This window comes from Trachurus trachurus (assembly GCF_905171665.1).
Source record: "Trachurus trachurus genome assembly, chromosome: 12".
Taxonomy (NCBI): Eukaryota; Metazoa; Chordata; class Actinopteri; order Carangiformes; family Carangidae; genus Trachurus; species Trachurus trachurus.
Window position 1 is genome coordinate 26045443 of NC_139908.1, and position 20583 is coordinate 26066025.

The 20583-nt window shown below is 40.6% G+C and overlaps 1 protein-coding gene across 4 annotated transcripts; it reads left to right on the forward strand.

Annotated features, from left to right (window-relative positions):
• Window positions 1-1781: 1781 nt before the first annotated feature.
• On the forward strand, window positions 1782-19817 carry fpgs (folylpolyglutamate synthase). Of its 4 annotated transcripts, none has more exons than XM_083983772.1 (15): window positions 1782-2017; window positions 9611-9739; window positions 9864-9917; window positions 10892-10956; window positions 11402-11516; window positions 13548-13625; window positions 13847-13908; window positions 14538-14640; window positions 15601-15678; window positions 15759-15906; window positions 16679-16762; window positions 16900-17050; window positions 17497-17572; window positions 18016-18082; window positions 18664-19814. In XM_083983772.1, the coding sequence occupies exons 1-15, from the start codon at window positions 1868-1870 to the stop codon at window positions 19044-19046; spliced, it is 1743 nt and encodes a 580-aa protein (XP_083839898.1). In that variant the 5' UTR covers window positions 1782-1867; the 3' UTR covers window positions 19047-19814. The 4 variants fall into 4 exon arrangements, with proteins under 4 accessions (XP_083839898.1, XP_083839899.1, XP_083839900.1 ...); XM_083983773.1 differs by lacking the exon at window positions 1782-2017 and adding an exon at window positions 2061-2606 and having other exon boundaries at window positions 18664-19817; XM_083983774.1 differs by lacking the exon at window positions 1782-2017 and adding an exon at window positions 9249-9270 and having other exon boundaries at window positions 18664-19813.
• Window positions 19818-20583: the final 766 nt, after the last annotated feature.

The following is a 20583-nucleotide window of genomic DNA, read 5'->3' on the forward strand; positions in this document are numbered from 1 at the left end:
ACTTTAGGTATAAGCAGAAACAAACAACAAGGACGACAAAAACTTTATCTGCATAGATATTACTGTAAACAACATGATCCAAGTGAATACAACAGATTTGTCTCATTTGTTCATTCATGTTATGAATAAATAACATAATTACACTCAGGATTGGTCAGTACAGCCAAATACACATGCACCCAAGTGCAAATACAGTCACTAATGACACCTTAACACTGTTTTACTGTTATACACTCCCAAGTTCAAATGGTCACTTAAAAAATTAATTTTAATTAATTAATTTTAAAATTAAGCACTTTTTTTCTCCTTTTTTTTTAATATTGCTGAACTATTTACTATTTATAGAGGTGTAGCCTCATTCAGTTTAGTAATATTGCAGTAACACAGAGACAAATGCATTTTTTCCACAGGACATTGGAATCCAGAGCCCATTTACTGTTCATGATTTCAAAAGGTTAATTTCATGTTAAATTATGCATAATACTGAAGCTGTTCTTTGCTCTTTTGTTCTGTAGCCTACACCATTCACATCTTCTTAAAGGTCCCATAATGCTTGAGCTAATGTTACAGCAGATATATCAACTTAAACACTAACTTCCATTTTCCCTTTAACTAAAATAGTTGAAATGAACAGAGGAAAAACTAATGAAAAGTGTTTCTTCTCTGAGTTACAGAAATCACTGCTGAACTAAATATGATGCAACAGTTTACCCCCCCCCCCCCCCCCCCCCCTATTATGAATCACCCATAATACATTTCTTTAGAAACTGTAGGGAACAGCAGTTGTTTTCCTGTGACTATCACCATATGGTCAAATAATTTCTATTTAGCAAATGACACAGTAGAAATTAACCCACAGATAAAGCAGCCATGTGTCAGTAGCCTATTACAAGGGTTTGTCCATAGAAATGCCACCAGTGAGAGGAACTCTGTGGGGATTCCATAGTTTTGTAAATCTTACAGGCTACTTAATCTTAAATGCAGTGAAGGATCTTAGTTTGACGGTGCAGCAGTCGCAGTATTAAGTAATCAGGGTGTGCTTTGGGGGTAACGCGCAGTAAGCCAATCAGAGATCTCCCATCCCCTCCAAACCGGGTTCGGACGTCCCCGTGCGGTCATATCCAGTCATGGCCGACCGGTCCGGTGTGGGTCTGTCTGTCTCTGATCATAGTGCAGCTTGGTCTCATTTTATAACAGTAAAATACTGCGACACTGACTTCAGACCAGCAGGTGTCGCTGTCTACCTTTCTGCCGTTGCCTCAAGGCGATGACGAGTCTGATCAGAGACTGATAAGGTCCAAAACTTCATGACCACCGTCTGCTTCCTCTCTTCTTTGTGTTGCTTTGAGTTTAATTTGTCGCGTGTTAGGGATAATATTAGGCTATATTTAACAATACTATTACCGTAGGCTATGATAATTTTAATATCAGGATTAAATTTGGGAAATTTACTTTGTTGGTCCACATTCTTTAGTGATCATTCAAAAAAGTTTGTTTTAATTGAAATCCAAGTTGTATTATTATTATAGGCTAGTTGTTGTTGTGATTATTAGTAGGCTATTATACACGTTAAATGAAAAATTGAATAATATAAAAGTGTATAAAATAATGCTTGTGATCATGATACTATAGAGCCATATACAGTGTGATACAGTGAAATCATACTAATAACATGTGTATATTATGTTAGGCCTATGTTATGGTGAATAATAGCGACAATAGGTTTTTTATTTTAATTCGAAACTTTCTTTCACATTATAAAAAAATAGCGGTTTAAACCAAGAGGGGGGTGGGTCCTTACGTCATTACGTCAGTGAAAGAGGCGTCCCATATTTGGTCGCCGCTTCCTGTGACAGCTCGGCGCCTCATGATGGTGTGCATGTTACGCCTGCTGCAGTCCGGTTCCGTGTTTGCCGCGCGGCTCCGACAGCGGGACCGGCTGTGTAAGTTGGCGGGCATTTCATTCAGACTCTACAGCACCAAGACGGCGCCTCAGATACCGGGCATGGAGTACCAGGTAAGCGGTGTCACAGCCTCCTCAGCCCCGGCTGCTAACGAGCTAGCGACTCAGCGAGCCACTAGCAGCGTGATAGAAGTTTATTAGAGGCATGAGTTGCATGAGTTGACGCGGCGCCGCGGTGATTCAGGATGGAAACACGGTGATAGCAGCTGACATTAACTTTAGCTGCTGATGTCAGCCGAGCCGGGCGACGGTAACCTGTCACCGTAGCTGCTGCCTGGACGCTGTGTGCCAGCGCTATGAAAAGTTACACAGCGTGGACACAGCTCCCAGCACATGTGAGCTGTACTATCTCTTATTGCCACACTGACTGGACCGAGTGGACGTCAGTTCAGTTTAGTGAGCTAACACGTGCTCTAAACCTCTGCTTTGGTGCCATATTTGAGAGTTTGACTCGCTCTTGTAAACTTGGACATGTCGTTTTTTTCCTGAATACAACTGAAACCAGTACAACAGACAGTAGAGGTGTGTTGTGTTTAGGGAGATGTCAAGACAGCCGGTCAGAAGACACTAATTAAACCTAACTTCAATGAACCTGAAGATGAAACTGTCAACACTACTCTGGGCGAACAGGCTCATCTCTGTGGTATGTTCCCTAATGGTTCGTGCAATTATAGTTTTGCAGTCTTTAACTAATGTTCCCCAAATGTTCATTTATGAAACATAATAGTTCAGGTAAGCCATGTCAGGTGCTGCCACCTCCTTCTACTGTAGGCTATGTATTTCACTGTGCAAAGTGAAAACTATATCAAATTAAATAATGCACCATGCATTACGTTTATCATTGCCTTTTTATTATTATTTGTGCATAGAGACATTACAAAGCCAGACTCTTAAACTTGGACACTGACCAGCCTGTGCTGCACCCACAATGGCTGCAGCTTGAAATGTCAACAACAACCTATTCTTAAAGGTGTACAGAAAAGAAAATTGAATTTGAGCCCACTTTGGGTCATAAAATTAATGTGATAACTCATCTTTCAGACGTTGCAGGCCAAACTTTGTGCAAAATTCTATTTTTGAGTAAATCCGGGATGAAAGTGTGTATTTTTTTTTTCGCATTGGATAATGCAGGCGCACGGATTATACGTCAGCCTGTACACGATTCACCAGCCACTGATATTGGATCCGTCATCCGTCATTCAAACGTCTGAGACACGCACACACACACGGAGCTCGGGCTCGCCCCAAGCTTTGAATATCCCGCCCGCTCGATAACGACCAATCAAATTCGTTTTCCTCACTCGGGTAAACTCGTGTTGCAGCTCGTGACAACTCGGCGCGACAAACAGGACAAACGGCCATTTCTGTACACCAAAGGAGTACACCAAAGGTGTACAGAAATGGCCGTTTGTCCTGTTTGTCGCGCCGAGTTGTCACGAGCTGCAACACGAGTTTACCCGAGTGAGGAAAACGAATTTGATTGGTCGTTATCGAGCGGGCGGGATATTCAAAGCTTGGGGCGAGCCCGAGCTCCGTGTGTGTGTGCGTGTCTCAGACGTTTGAATGACGGATGACGGATCCAATATCAGTGGCTGGTGAATCATGTACAGGCTGACGTATAATCCGTGCGCCTGCATTATCCAATGCGAAAAAAAAAATACACACTTTCATCCCGGATTTACTCAAAAATAGAATTTTGCACAAAGTTTGGCCTACAACGTCTGAAAGATGAGTTATCACATTAATTTTATGACCCAAAGTGGGCTCAAATTCAATTTTCTTTTCTGTACACCTTTAAAGTCAGTGTAATAATTGACTGCAGTTGACTAATGTATATAAACTCACTTCAGTGGTTGCATAACCTTTGAAATGAGCAACAAGTCGTACAGTAGTACTCTGGTACTTAAACAGTAAACTCAAATGACCTCCCAATCCCCTCCCTCCCCCCATGATAAGACTGTGATACTATTTATATATCACTTTATACATTTATAGTTCATTATGCCCAAGTGAGTGGAACAAGCTGCCAATACAAATCAATACAAGTCTGTCTGGTCAATGGAAACCCAACAGTTTGGCTTCAAACATGGTGGAATTACATTGCAAGGTAAATATTCAAAGTTTGTATTTGCATGTCTTTTTACATTATCAACTTTATAGTTGCATCTTAACAAGTGGTTTGCTTTTCATAGTTTATAAGAGCTAGCTATGTAGCATGTGTTACAGTTAGTTAATGAAAGTGAAGCTAACGCTATAATAATGATCTTGCCAAGTTCATCCAAATATTTGAAGTGAAAATGTTGGTGTCTGGTATCTTTAAGAGTAAGGATGATGCCATGTCTGTGTTCACTGATCATATTTGATTTTGTTTTGGTTTGTTTTGTTTTGATAATACAAAGCTAGCAATTAGATAAGCTAATGTGTTGTGCTGATTAGTACAGCATAAACACAACAGCAGCAGATCTTACAGTAAGTTAAAGCAGAAGTAAGCGATCCGGTCGTTTGGGCTAATGCTGCGTTCCAGGTAGGCTTTTGAAAACCGTAAGTTACAGCTTCAAGTCACGACTTACGACTTTGTAGTGTTCCAGGCAACCCGTAACTCGTGTTTTTCCGACCTGTTTTACCTGTGAAAGTGCACTGTAACGGCCACTCGTAACTTCCGACCCGTGAACTCGTACCAGATCGAACTGGTACGAGTTCACAGGTCGGAAAAACACGAGTTACGGGTTGCCTTGAACGCACCATAACTTCTTGTCAGCCGATGGAGTTAGCAGCCCCCGCCCTCGTCATGGATCTATTGGTCCTCGTCCCTACGTCACCACATTCACGCGCATCCCTTGGCTGCACACACAGCCCTTCATGCCGTTCTCTCTCCTCATTGGATAAAAATTGTAGGATACAAGGAAAGCTTTCTCTTCGGCTCAGAGCAGAGCAGAGGGACTGACTGACAGACCCGTGTTTCAGACCAAACACTCTATGTAAGTGATTGCCGTCGGATGATATAACTATTTAAGACTTATATTAACACAAAAATATCGCTTACTTCTGCTTTAATAGAGCTGTTTTTATGTTTTTCTATTGCCATACAGCAAATATTAGCATTTGCTGCTATTGACTTGCCAGTCTTTGTCAAGAGTTTCAGACAAGGTTGTTTTCACAGGCCCTCAAAGGATGTAGCAGTTCAATTGGGATACAGCCTTATGCAGCTATAGCTACCTGAACGCCTGTTAATGTGGTGTTTGCTGGTGCTCTACACAAAATCAGCAACAAGTTAGTTAGTCCTGCAGTTTCGTCACAAGATAACATCACTGGAAGAATGCAGGGCTGAGGTCACTGACCTCAAGGGAGCCAGAGGCCAGACAAACTGTATGCTGAAACTCCCAGGCTTCAGTCATAAAATGTTCATGGAGTTTGTTTATCTGCCACAGGATAACATTGACATAAGTTGCTGAACTCTTGTGTTTGCTGGTAAGTAACTGCTGGTATGATTAATTAATTAACGCTAACATTAGCTATGTAGCAAGTTATCAAAATTACAGACAGCTCCTTTAGCTTTTGGCAAAATTTGAATATCGGTTAACTCTCAGTTTACAGAGGTGAGAAAAGACTTCAGGACAAAGAGCTAATATTGATGTCACTAGCCAAACATGTTGGACAAATTGTTATTTTGTACTTTTGGCAGCGGTCATGAGTCTGACAACGTTCCTGTGAATGTGGGAGCGGCTGCATAGATATGTGAGTGATACATTGTGTTGTTAGCTAGACAGTTAAGAGCCACTCTAAGATCATTTGGCTTTTTCTTTTTTTTTTGGAAAACATCCAATCCATGTGAGTTGTGTTAAGAGACGTAATGTCCTGCGTTGAGAGACTCATACACTGTAGGATGCAGGACGTGTTGGACATCGCTGCGAGTGGTTGAATACAGAAGTTTCCTGTTTTTGAGCCTTTGAAATATTTCCATGTTGTTTGGCCCGGTTCACCGACTTCTCTTCCACGCTGGGGGCCAAACAGCATCTTTCACACAGGTGTGAATGCAGATATCAGATATGAGTCACTTCTAATAGAACATGTAAACAGACAGTCAAGAAAAATCGGATAAAGGCGACAAATCGGAGTTTAGCATCAAGACCCGAAGTGTAAAGACAGCTATAGTGGCTGTAGACATAGCTGTGTCTCGGCTGTTATTATAAATTGGTGTATCATTAACTATGAATATCATGCACACAGTGAACAGACAGGGCTGTGTTGGCTTTATGGCGTGGTGTATTCTGAACTCTTGTGGTGTTTATGTAACACATCAGTTCTACTTGATAGAAGCGCCATGGAATCAGATTGAGTGTGATTAACAGTGTGTGGCTGATGTTGACAGGAGGAGCGAAGACCTTAAGCACAGCTCCTGTGTATAGATCTACAGCTTTACAAGTAGCCCTCCGAGTCACCTGGTGTTCTGCACCAACCTGTTATTAAATGTGATCTAACAGTCTCAAATGTATTTAATAGCTCCAACAGCCTGAAAGCAGCTCTTCCAGTAGCTGCTGAACAAAACTGCTCAGTTTGGTGCAGAATTTGGCTTCAGACCAGAAATATTCTCCGGTTTGCATTTTTCTTTTCAGCTCAGTCGCAACACCACTGCTACATTCAGGTCTGGGCTTTGACAGGAAGGTGAATGTGTTTTAATGTCTAGGGTCATTGTCTATTCTGACATTATCCTGGAAATCAAGTGAAATCATGCAAATCTACAACTCTTGATTTTTATTTTTACAAATCTAACCCACACTTAATCTGATTAACACTGATTAACTCCTGACTCCAATTATTCTGTTGCCCTTAGCCAAGGGGTTCAGGCCCATTTCCAGCCTACACTGTGAATGATTTGTATTATAGGTTAGAACAATAATGATTTGTGTGTCCGTTGAAATATATTGTCCGTTCGTATTTGTAACTTGGATGCTGATCTAACTATATTTAAAGACGATTTTATACATGATCGAATGTAAATCCAACATTTACACCAACCCAGCCAATCAGAACAGCTGTAGCTGTGTAGTGAGGTAATGCAGAAGTAGTTCAGAGACACTGTGCACTTCGATACAGCAGCTGAATGATCTTGTTGTCTTTGTTTATTTTCAGTTGAGATGCAGACTGGTACGGGCTGACTGACCGTCACAGCTCACTCTCTGGAGCTGGATGGACACTGAAGTCGTCTCTTTCTAAAAGTTGTTGTATACCTTCTATGTTTTCATCTTGACTGGCCTTTCATCATGTCTTTTCATTAGCAGCAGCTCATCCTCTTCTGACCTCAGTGACTCATGCAGAGGCTCCAGAGGGTGATGCCCCTACCTGGACCTTTGTAATAATTAAATATTTTTGTAATTACACTGAGTGAAGTTGATAGTGATAATAATTTAATCAAGCAATTCAGAAGAATATGAAGACATTACATCAATATCTCAGTATTAAGAAATGATAATAAAATAGTGGGAGAAGACAACGAATGATAGCGACCTTCTATAGACAGATGTGTGTCTGTGCTAGGGGTGGGAGAAAAAATCGATTCACATAAATATCGCGATATCTTTTATGACGATTTTTAAATCGATTTTTTTTTCAAAAATCGATTTATTTATTTTTTTTGAATTTTTTTAAAATATTGTGCAATGTGCATTTGTTTGCCTTTTTTACATTAGATATCTGGGGTAAACCAAAGCTGCGTACTTACTGTGAAATAAAACAGGTATTTGGCCCAGAAAACTATGTTTTGTATAATTTGTCTAAAAAGAAAAGATCCCTGTGTGCTCAATTGAGAGCTGGTATTCTTGGTCTTCATATCGAGACAGGCAGATATGTTGGCACAGCAGAAGATGATAGAATTTGTAACTTATGTGACATCCGAGAGGTGGAGAATGAAATGCATTTTGTGTTCTACTGTCCTTTCTATGACTCTATAAGACAAAAATTATTTAGTAAAGTAGATCCAAATAATGAATTTGTGTGGTTGGACGATGCTGAGAAGCTAAAACTTCTTTTTTATTTGAATATTTTTGCATTTTCTTTGTTTCTTGAAGAGGCTTGGGCAATGAGACGAAGAGCGATATATTGTTGAGTACTGAAAGTAATCTGAAATTGTTTATTTATGTCACACCTGTGTGGCAAGTAACACCAACAGGAAGGACTGTCTAGTTTTTGTTTTTTTGTATTTGTTATTGTGTCTTGTAATCCCATATGGGATGGGCCACAGTGGTGGCATGACACGAAAATAAAATATTCATTCATTCATACAGAGAGAGTACAGGTTTTGAAAAGGGTTATAAGGGTATAAAGTTCACTTTATAATGGAGTATGTTAATTTATAGGCTCCTACAGTATTTGTGTGCAGATAAATGTTAAAATTGCAGACTAAAAATCGAGAGAATCGGCAATATCGTAGAATCGCAATTTAAATCAAATCGCCATCCAAAAAATCGTAGAAGAATCGAATCGGGAGAAAAGCATATCGTCCCAGCCCTAGTCTGTCCCTATACAGTCTATGGTCTGTCCACATCATGTCAGCTGAGTTCACCACAGCTGGACCCAGTCGAGGTGGAGAAACATCTCAAAGATGAACCAGAGAGATGGAGGAAACCTGAGCTAAATTTTAAGTGTCTGAATACTGGCGTTATACAAATTGAATATATTTTGTTGTAACGTTTGTTGTTTATACAGAAGGAAAGTGCATTTATCAGTATTTTCAGTAGCATGTTTATCCATGTGATGCTCCCGCCAGTGATTGAAGGTACTTCTGTATACAGACGACAAATCAAGCCCAACTATGACACCATAATAAAAGAACATGTCATCCAATGTTAATGTGTGTTGTGTTTTGTTTTTAATAGTTTTTTGGATACCAAGAGGCTGGTTCAAATAAAAAAAAGTTAAACACCTGGTCAATACTAAGCCATAATTGTAAGTAACATGAGTGGATCTAAAACATAATGATTCTAATTTGTCTATTAAGTTTTTTAAAAAGTCGATCCGACACAGCCAGTATTACTCAGTGCCTCAGGAACTCTATGAGAGAATCTTTAAAAATGTGGTACAAATGTTCAGTTGGAGTCAAAGCTGAACTGATAAGAATGTGGTGGTTAAAGGTCACTGTTTCATACAAATATCTTATTTGCTGTCTATCATTTATATCCAAAAGTTCAAAAGTCAACTTCATTGTGCTCATAGCAAGTCGTTAAACACTTATTCAACACCACAAGTCTCTAGTAGGCTACATGCTTTACAACCAGTTGGAACAGGCCTGGATTTAATGTGCAGCCTGAATGGTTGGTAGAGGCACATGTGAGGTTGTTATTGTAGTTCATTGAGAACGTATGAACTCTCTGTTGAGAAGCTAAATAGTGAAAAAACATTTTCAGATCCAGGTTAAAGTTTTCCTTTTTACCTTCTGAGATTTGATAATAGCTGACCAGCCATCTTATCAACTGATGGATAAGACCTGGACTTCAACACAAGTGATCGATCGACAGCCAATAATGACACTTTGGGTCCTAAACTTGTTTCCCTCATTGGATATGTAATATAAAATGAAACAAATCCAAACTTCTGTGGTGGTTTCCAGCCGTGCCGTGGTTCTGAACATGTGACTCTGTGCCTCTGCTGCAGGATGCTGTTTGCACTCTGAACACGCTCCAGACCAATGCCAGCGCTCTGGAGCAGGTCCGACGGGAGCGGAGCCACCCTCAGCAGCAGCTCCAGGCCATGAGAGGCTTCCTGGAGCGAGCCGGTCTCACAGTGAGTCACACAGTCAGCAGGCCTGTCACGCAACAGCGACCACTGCAAGAATCACAAAGTGTCATTATCTGATGTGATAGACGTCTTATCTGATATGTGTGTGTGTGTGTGTTGTGTTTCAAAGGTGGAGGAATTAAACCATCTCAATATTATTCATGTGACGGGGACAAAGGGCAAGGTGAGCTGCTTAGACATTCAAGCTGCTTGTGTGTGTTGCACTTTATATTCCGGGGCTTAGTCAGTAATATTTAACTCATGCAGACGCATACATATTAAAGGGATAGTTCAACATTTTGGCAAATTGGCCCATTGCCATAATCCCTATAGTTTTATGAGTAGGTTCGTTACCTTAAATTGTCGGTGCAAGCTATTTTTAGAACGGCGGAGCAGAGCCGCGAGCTGCTCAGAGCTACGCTACAGAGGCTAATGGGATTTCTTGGTTTCCCTCATCAAACTCATCAAATACACAATCCAACAACTCCATAACGCTCTGGTGGACAAGTTGTGACCTGCACATTCACCACGCTATGAGATAATAACAGAACATTTCAAGACGGAGTTGTTTTTGAGGCAAATGCAGAGACTGCTTGCCGAAAAACTGCCCCCGTGCGTCAGCTGTTTTGCATGAATTTACCTGGAAAACAACTCTGTCTCGTAATGTTCCGTTATTATCTCATAGCGTGGTGAATGTGCAGGTCACAACTTTTCCACCAGAGCGTTTTGGAGTTGTTGGATTGTGTATTTGATGAGTTTAATGAGGGAAACCAAGAAATTCCATGAGCCTCCGTAGCGTACCTCTGAGCAGCTCGTGGCTCTTCTCCGCCGTTCTAAAAATAGCTTGCACCGACAATTAAAGGTTACGAACCTACTCCTAAGACTATAGGGATTATGGCAATGGGCCAATTTGCCAAAAATGTTGAACTATCCCTTTAAAAACTGAAGAGTTTGGTTTATAGGTGCTGTCAGGTCCCAGCTCTGTGCTGTATTTTGTGTTGTGTTCACATTTTAATGATTGATGGCTCCATTTTCATATTAAGTTGTGAGCTCCTCTTATGTAAGCTCTGACAGAGGCCTGTGCAAACATGTTTTCTTTCATTCACTGAAGGAGAATGTCACTGTTTGAACTGTTGAACGTGTCTGTTTGTCTTTCAGGGGTCAACATGTGCGTTTGCTGAGCAGATTTTGAGAAGTTATGGGTTCCGCACAGGATTTTACAGGTAAGAGGTAGAGTGAGTGAAACAGGAAGTGATGCATGTCTTGGTAACTGTTAAAGTTAATGACATAGAACATGTTTTTGTATTTTCTTCTTGTTCTTGTTCCTTCTTCTTCGTCTACATCTTCTCCTTCGTCTTCTCATTCTCCTTCTCCTTCTTCTGACCAATTTTGATTAGGTATTATCAAGATTAAATGTACATAAACACTCATAACTCCTAATTAGCTAATGTTACTGAAGCCAAACTTCCGATGCCAGCTCCCAGCTATGTTCTTCAGTCTTGTAATACTCCATTTTGACATATGTATTGCCTTGATTCAAGTCTATCCCTCGGACCTGAAAGTAAATGTATGAATGAAGCAGTTAAATGGGGAAGGTGACGAGGTTGGGCTTTTTATATGTTTTTTATTTGTGCACTTCAGTGTGGTAATTACCTTCCTTGGTTGCAGTTCCCCACATTTGGTACAAGTCAGGGAGAGGATCAGAATCAACGGGCAGCCCATTGGGAAGGAGCTCTTCACTAAATACTTCTGGCAGGTTTATGGACGGCTGGATGAAACAAAGGTAGGTCACCGATTATGAATATGAATTACTTTATTAATCCCCAAGAGGAAATTAATTTTTCTGGCAGCTCATCTACTATTTGCAGAAGAGTTAAAAAGCCTGATGGCTGTAGGTCCAAAAATCTTCTATATCTCAGTCATGCATAAAAGATAGTTTGAGTTGATCATGTAGAAATGTTGTGCCTTTATCAGTTTAAATCTAAGCACTGACACTGGACTATCTGTGAACTAATTCTGGCTACTCATTCACCTCAGTGGATTGGATGTGGCAGTGGAGTGAACTTAAATCAATAAAACTAACAGCAGTGATTTCTCAGGTATTTTACCTCATTGTGAATGTTCTTGTTACTTTATCTCAGCGTGAGCAGAGCTTCAGTCTCAGCTGTATATTATCAGTGTCACAGGTTGTAATTGAGTCCATTGCAAAATGAGACCCTCGATGTCAGGATGAGCGTGACCCTCATGTGACAGACCAGATTGGTTGCATTACTGTTATTCATTGTGTTAGTGTGACTGCTCTTTGAATAGTTTGGGCAGACCAATGGTCAGTCTTTACATAAATACCATAACCACTGAAATAAATGGTTTAGTTAGCACATTAGTTCACCTAATGTTTAGTGTTTTCAAGGGGAGAGTAAGTGCTTAGGTTGTGATTTTAGCCCAGTGAATGAAGTTTAAAAAATGTACAACATTTTTCCTGGGTAAAAATTCAGAAAATATACATTAAAAAAAAAAAAAAATCAAAACTGTGTGTTGTGTAAAACATTTTTGAATTCATGTTTGTATCCACTGGGAAGATAAAAACACAATTCACTGTGTTTTACCTCGAAGTGGCCTCATCAACTGCTGAGAGAAATACAACACAAAATGTAACACAAGTTCACAAATGTGCTGCTTCATTCAAAGTGCTTATAGAAACTGAAATAGTCGTTAGGATTCCAACTTTGAACAGGTATAGCCTTGTTGTCATTGAAGAAAAGAGTAGAATAGAATAGAAAAATACTTAGCACCTTAAAAACACACATATGACAAGTGGTAAAACACACACACATACACAGTGCAATAAATAACCTGAGATAATAAAAGAATTTGTTTTGGTTTGTTAGCTGAGTGAGCTGGTAGCATTCATGCACTAGTGTTGGCCTCACACTTTAGCAATGGCAACTGTATTGTAATCACAGATTATTGTTAAATATTGAGTATTATTCCATTGGTAAAGTTTTTTAAGTGGATGTATAGTGTAGTACACCCAGGTTCCAGAAATTAAAAATTAGCCTCACTGTAACCTATTAACCTAGTCTGTTAGTCTATATCTTAACCCATGCAAAATCAGTTAACATCTATATCCCCACAAGACCCTCATTCACTCAATGCTTTTCTCAGAGTGGAAGCATCTCTTTCAGCGGCTGGTTACTCAAACATGAAGTGATGTGCACTACTTGTGGAGTTTATCTACTGTCACTCGGCATTCATTTTCAATCACATCCTGTGTCAGAATAGCTCCAAGTTTCATTGATACACTAATGAATGGTCAGTGAGACTTAAAGGAAACTCAGAAACTAAGAATTGTAAATAGTTTTATTGTCATTCATCATTACAAATTCATGATCCCTAGTGAATTACAAACATAATTGTAGAGGTCAATTTTGTGACAGTGAACAATGTGGAGAGCAGTGTGGTCTGGTTCATGTGTGACAATAATACATTTACTTTTTCCAGTAGTGTATAGAGTAGAAATACCAATTGAATTTCAGTAATCCCTGCAAAAGGGTTAGAGTCTGCAACACCTTTTTAAATTGTATTTGCAATAGAAACATTGTAGCTTCAAAAGCTGCTAGGATTTAGAAACTCTAGTTGTGGTGCCCCCTGCAGGCATATTTAGAAAAGACACTGGTATTGAGATAATAGCACAAGAAATGAGATTTAAAAATGCTGAATCTGTTCATGTATTGGTTTTATACTGTTATGCTGTACTATGTGGAAACACAGTGATCATGTCAGTCATCATGTGGTTAACCTCTGACCTCCTCAGGAAGCCCATGGAGGGACGATGCCAGCGTACTTCCGTTTCCTCACCATCTTGGCCTTCCACGTGTTTCTTCAGGAGAAGGTACGCCTGCAGCTTGTCTCTGAAGATAGACATTACAATATGATTCATACATACATACAGTACACACATAGGACTTAAGATTAATGAGACTGAAAGCAGTATGACTCAGTGTGTCCATACGTACAATATTATACACTACTGAAGGTTTAATTTCACCTTTCAGAAGTTCTATCAGTCTAATTACTAACCTACTCTGGATTTCATCATTCTCCCTTGTCTAGGTGGACTTAGCTGTTATTGAAGTTGGGATTGGTGGAGCATATGACTGTACCAATATCATAAGGTAGGTTTCTCTATGTCTGTATTACAGTAATATGTTGGACTGTGGACTATTATAAATATCAGATTATTCCTCACATGGGGTTCTAGTGAGTATTTTCTGGCAGCAGGAGGGTGATTATGAGTTTAGGTCACAATAAACTAAAGCTTGTGTTCATAGTAATGAAGGAACAACAGGCAGTGCAGTAGTGTAGCTCATTCATGCGTTTCTAATGTGTAGTCATGCCTCTTGTGTTGCTCATGTTGAGTGGAAGCAGAATAGTCAGTGTCCTGTAGTTGGACACACACTCAGCGATGGAAACACTGTCATCCTTCAAGTACCGGTACAAAAATAAAGGGGGTGTAACTGTAGATATGTTTTTGTCTTTCTATTGTCATTTTTGGGCTTTAATTTCTTGAAAATTAAAATCTTAACAAGCAACAGGCGTTTAAAGTTGGAAGGCGGATCTTTGTTGTTATGATGGAAGCATTCAAATTACTGGAGAATTACTTACAGTCTTCTACTACCATCAGTTGAACTCCAAACACTGACAAAACTGAAGTTCTGCTTTTTTTTTATCACCAGTTGCACCATAAAGTTTAGTATTTTATTACATTTATCAATGTAGTAAAACCAGTGTTCTGTCCCAACAGTCGGCCGTGGGTTTGTGGTATTTCCTCCCTGGGTATCGACCACACACAGATCCTCGGAGACACCATCGAGAAGATCGCCTGGCAAAAAGGAGGCATCTTCAAGGTGTGTTGGCTGTTAACAACAGGGAGCTGTTGTGATTGGAAGTAATATATAAAAAAAGACAGAAAAACTGAACAAAAAGTAAGTGGACCGTGGGTTGAGAGTTTATTTTTCAGATTACTGTTTTCAAAGTCAAAGCTAAACTTTCATGGTCTGTTCTTGATACTTCGAAGTTCATCCATCTATTTTCTTCTACTTACCTGGGGTTGGGTCATAATGGCAGCAGGCTGAGAGGGCATTCCAGAGGTTAAAGGGATAGTTCAACATTATTATTATCTCATAGCGTGGTGAATGTGCAGGTCACAACTTGTCCACCAGAGCGTTTTGGAGTTGTTGGATTGTGTATTTGATGAGTTTGATGAGGGGAAACCAAGAAATCTCATTAGCCTCCGTAGCGTAGCTCTGAGCAGCTCATGGCTCTGCTCCGCCGTTCTAAAAATATCTTGCACTGACAATTAAAGGTAACAAACCTACTCATAAGACTATAGGGATTATGGCAATGAGCCATTTTGCCAAAAATGTTGAACTATCCCTTTAACCAAGGACATTTCCCTCTGAGACTTGATGCACAAGAAGGTATCAATGTCTCTGATCTCAGGACAGAAGTCTTGAAGGATGGATCATTGTTTTATATCCAGCATGTCCATACAGTCCACTGTGTGTGAGCCTGATGTGAAATCCTGGAGACTTGTTCATGACCTGCAAACTGTAAACAAGGCTGGTTTTACCTGGGCAGTGGTCGGCTCCAATCCAGCTCCAGTTTAGTCTGGTTTGCCAGTCAGTGTGAACCGGTTCACTGTGAACCATTTGGTTAATACTAGTTCCAGTCAGTATGGTTTACATTGACTTTTAGGGACAAAATACAGGTGGACCTGCCGTCCACCAGGATTTTCTGTATCTACTGTTTATTCAGCTGTGATCTTTTCTGACTGGCTGTTGATCATGTGCCTGTGTTTTCTTCAGCCAGGGGTTCCTGCCTTCACAACCAAACAACCAGAACATGGATTGGCTGTGCTCAAGGAGAGAGCCAAAGAGATAGGAGTGAGTGACCGCTCAGACCAACGGTGTGCTGCTCAGTCCTTTGTAATGTAATACAATCTGACCTGCTGCTGTCGTCCTAGTGTCCCCTGCGGGTGTGTCCAGACCTGGGGGACTACCAGGCAGACTGTGGACCTTTGCGTCTGGGCCTGGCAGGGCTGCACCAGCACTCCAACGCCTCCCTGGCTCTCCAGCTGACTCACGCCTGGCTACAGAGAAGGTGTCTACCAGGTCGGACAGGATGTCATTTCATTCATTGATTTATTTCACACAAATCAGAATGAGTCATAGAATACATGTATACAAACATAATAGTGAGCCAATAAGCTTCAAAAGCTTGTAAGTAGGGGCTCTGACACAGCATTTATGAAAGAAGTCTCCTACTATAAACTATAAAAACAATAGCTAAATAGTCCAAAACATATATATATAGATAGATATAGATATGTATATTTAGTAAGCAAGATGAACACTATTAAATAAATGGCAGATAAAAAATTAACAGGAAAAATCATTTTAGAAACGGTAGCTCAGTCGAATAACCAGTTCTGAAGAGCCAGCGTCCAGGTTTAAATATTTGAACTATGACAATGAGAAGAAGAAAATAACAGAACAAAAAGTGTATAAAAATATTATCTTGATATGAGAGAAGCAGTTTCTTCACACAGTTGAGCAGGAATGTCTGTTTAGTTTGACCGTTCATTGTATATAAGACATATAGCACATGTCATGTATTTGACTCTACTGAAGCTAAGTTAAAAATTGGCTAAATAATGACTTTCTGACATCATCTCTGTCCTGAACACACAGCTGCTCAGAGGACGTATTATAACCTCTTGTATGATAAAGACAGTGATGGTTAAAGGCCCAAAACGAAAAGTCAGTTATGATAAAACCATAAAAACATGTGAACAAGGTGTTTAGATTTGACTGCACAAACAACAGGTGTCACATATTCCTCCCTGTCTGAGTTGTGACCACAACCTCTCCTCTCTGTCAACAGATAAAAGTTTTCCCTCCAACACTGTTGAGAACACTGGTTCACTTCAGGCTGTGTCCTTCAAACCCAGTCCCATCATGGTGAAAGGTGAGTCACAGCTGATCACAGTCCTTTACATCCACATCCAGACAGAGTACATGTGCCTCCATATACAGTACATCCGTGTGTGTGTGGGTGTAGAGTGGTAAGAAAATATCAAGCTGTGTGTGTGTGTGTGCTCTCAGGCCTGGCAGACACTGAGTGGCCGGGGAGGAATCAGACTCTGAAGCACGGAGCGGTCACCTACTTCCTGGACGGAGCCCACACCATGCGCAGCATGCAGGCGTGTGTGCAGTGGTTCAGAGAGACGGCAGCGCAGCATGAGAGGAATGCAAGGTGAGTGTGTGTGTGTGTGTGTGTGTGCTGCTGCTCCACGGAGCCATTTAGCTGTTAAAGTAGCACTATGGCAAATACAGCAGTATCTCAAAGGAATTTTCAATCGAAACAAGCAGTAATAGCAATTTTAAAAAAAAATGCAATAAATAGGTCCAGAGGAGCCATAACTATGTGTACACTAAATATAACCAACGGTGTCGTGCCTGTGGAGCAAATGCACAATTCCTTTTAGTTATGAGACAAGCCGGCCTGGCGCTTAGCTCCACCTCCTGAACGTCACACTACTGTATGTAAAGAGGACAAGGATGTTTATATCTGATAGGCTGCACCACTGGCTCCATCTAGTGGCCGAACAAAGTGTTGGAATTTGCGATAGGCTACTGCTGCTCTTTGCTTTTATTATCCAATCACTGAAAACAAGTGAGCACAACGTGTTTGTGTTGCAGCGGCTCCGTGGCCAGAGTGTTACTGTTCAACGCCACGGGAGAGAGGGATTCAGCAGCCATGCTTAAACTGCTGGTGGTGAGTACAGTACACCCACAGAGGATCAGAGATATGGATACTATAGTTTACATGTTGTTATTAGTATCTTCCCACCACTTTGACGCGTCTTTCTGATGATTGTCTGCTCATCGCCCACAGTGCTTCTTTATCATATGACAAACAGTCTCACTGCTTTGGACAGCACACTATGGGAGCGGTGTTTTTATTTGGAAGTTGAGTTTCAGCAGCAGGTCTCTCATCCTGTGGACCAGACTGTAACTGTCTGGACTCACTGCAGCTGCTGATGGTGGTTCTTGTCCTGCTCTGGTTAACAACAGACTGACAATCAAATATCTAAATATAGAACATTTGGAAAAGTTAGATTGTGATCCCAAAATCATCTTCAGTGTTAAATGATAAATGTGTGGTGGTGAAGACACATTTCAGATCTTGTTAATTCTTTGTTAAATGTTTCTTTTCAGCCGTGTCAGTTTGATTTTGCCGTGTTCTGCCCAAACATCACTGAAGCCATCGCCTCTTGTAACGCAGGTGAGACTGTTTTCAGGTGACACACACACACACACACTAGGGCTGTAAGAAATAAACTTTGTTATTCAAACAGAATTAGAATTATTTAAAAAATGAGAACATTCGAAGGTGGAAACTGACATTGGAACATGTGCCTTCCACAACAACCCAAATTAACGTTGTGCATCGCAACGTTCAGGATAGTAAACATGTTGATTAAACAATTTTGTTGTGTGCGACAACTTATTTTTTTTATCGATCAATCCGCGGACTACTTGATCATGGATCAACTGTGATCCGTTGCACCACTACTTAAAATATTTTGATTTCCCTTCTTGAAGTTTTATATTGAGTGGGTAAAACAAGCAAATGTTACATAACAGATTTGGTTGGAATGCCCTTTAGTGGACGTGGGATGTAATAAGCTGGTATAGGTGTAGTAGGCTACATAATGAGGTAAAAAATGTTTTTAATTTGAATATAATTCCAATATTTAACATAAGAAGCATTAGAAATTTGAATCTGATTTGGGGGGAAGATTGACAGCCCTATCACTCACTCACTCAGTCATTGAGTCACTCAAGTTTGTCCTTCCCTTTCAGACCAGCAGAACTTCAACGTCTCGGTGGAGAACATGTTGACCCGTTGCCTGGACAACGAGACGAGCTGGCACCTCCACCACGGCGGGGAGGACGACGATGACGCCGGGTCCCAGCTGCTGATCCAGGACAGCCTGTCCCTGGTCCCCGACAAGAGCTCAGACACGCTGGTGTTCCCCTGCATCCTCAGCGCCCTGCAGTGGGTCACACAGGGCCGGGACTCGGCGCTGGCAGACTCCACCAAGAGGGTCTTCACAGTCAAACCCAGCGTCACAGCCAAAGCCGCCCCGCTCCGCGACGTAGCCGAGATCCACGTCCTCATCACGGGCAGCCTCCACCTGGTGGGAGGGGCTCTCAAACACCTCGACCCAGCTTCCTCCAAGTAACCCGGAGAAACAATAGGCGGATTCAGCTTGAAGAAGAAATTGGTGCTCTGCTTTATATGAATTTATCCCTTGAAAGAAAGAGAATTGTCTGTATAGGTGAAGTTTGTGACTTCAGGTGTTGACCTGAGCAGATTAGCTGCACCCAGGTGATGCTAACAGCCAGCTGGTTTGGACCAGGGCAGCTGCAGACCTTCACACAGAGCCTTACCGTCTTCAGTCTCACCTGAAGCCAAACGTGTTTACATGAATTACCGAGGTACAGCGATGTACACCGCCACACACGAGCTGACTCATCTGGAACTGTGTGTGTGATATAATGGTTATTATATTATATCACATTCATACAGACATTGCAGATTAACAGACACCAAAAAGTGCTACAGTTTTTACATTATGTGTGAGACACATGTACCATTACCTTTCACTTTTTTTATTTAAAGGAAATCCTTTTGCACGGTTTCCACTTTTATTTTGTCAGTATTCACAAACACACACACACAGAGGACTTAGCTGTTTGTTTTAGACATGTAAATATTCTAACATTAGTGATGACATCAGGTGGATTCGTGTCACTGACAAATCAAACGTAGTGTAATGTTTTACACAGGATAATATTTAAGTGGCCCTTAATTTAAGTTTGCATCATCAGGGGGTAATACCTTCAGTGTATGTGTATGTATGTATAACGATGAAAGAAGTCATTGTAAATGGTGAATATGAGTCAATTAAAAAAAAAATCTAGATAGTAGTTATGTTTGTGAATATTCCATGTATTGTGTTGTGGATGAATCCTGGTGCTGTAACATCATCTCGTATACAACCTGTTTAATAATGAGCTGAGTTTACAGGAGGGAAGCCAGTGTCCAACACATGCTGCTGCTGTTTCACCACACTACTACTGTCTGTCTGTCACCTTCACACACTGACTTTTACTTCAAAGAGAATAACAAAATATTTATTTGCCCCAAGTCTTCATCTCTTTTCCATCACAGCTGATCATCTGAGAAATCACAGTTGATAATAGATCCAGTATTAAATCCAGATTGACTTTCAATTCAGATCTGGAGATAGAGGGATTTACTGATCAGATCAGATCAGATTGCTGCTGCTGCTACAGTAAGGACTAACACCAGCACTGGTATGATTACTCTTGGCATAATAACTGCAATTTAGTTTAGTGAAGGATGTTAAAGAGTGCTCGCGTATGATCTTGATCTGATTCACTCTCTGGGAGTTATTCAATTATGATGCTTGTAAATGTTATTTTAAAATCCATTTTCAGGTGTCTTGAGATGAGTTGTTGAGTTTCACTAAAGGGACACATATTGTTGCATTTGGGGACATATGGCGATATAAGCTCTTAAAGGCTTTTGAACATATAGTCAAGTGAAGTCAGGATTTATTTCTAGCACATTTAAAACGACAGCAGTCAACTGAAGTGCTGCACATAGGTACAGAGTTAATACAACATCACAATACTGAAAAAAGACTATGTATATAAAAATAAAAACTGATAAGAAAACAAAGCAAACAGTGC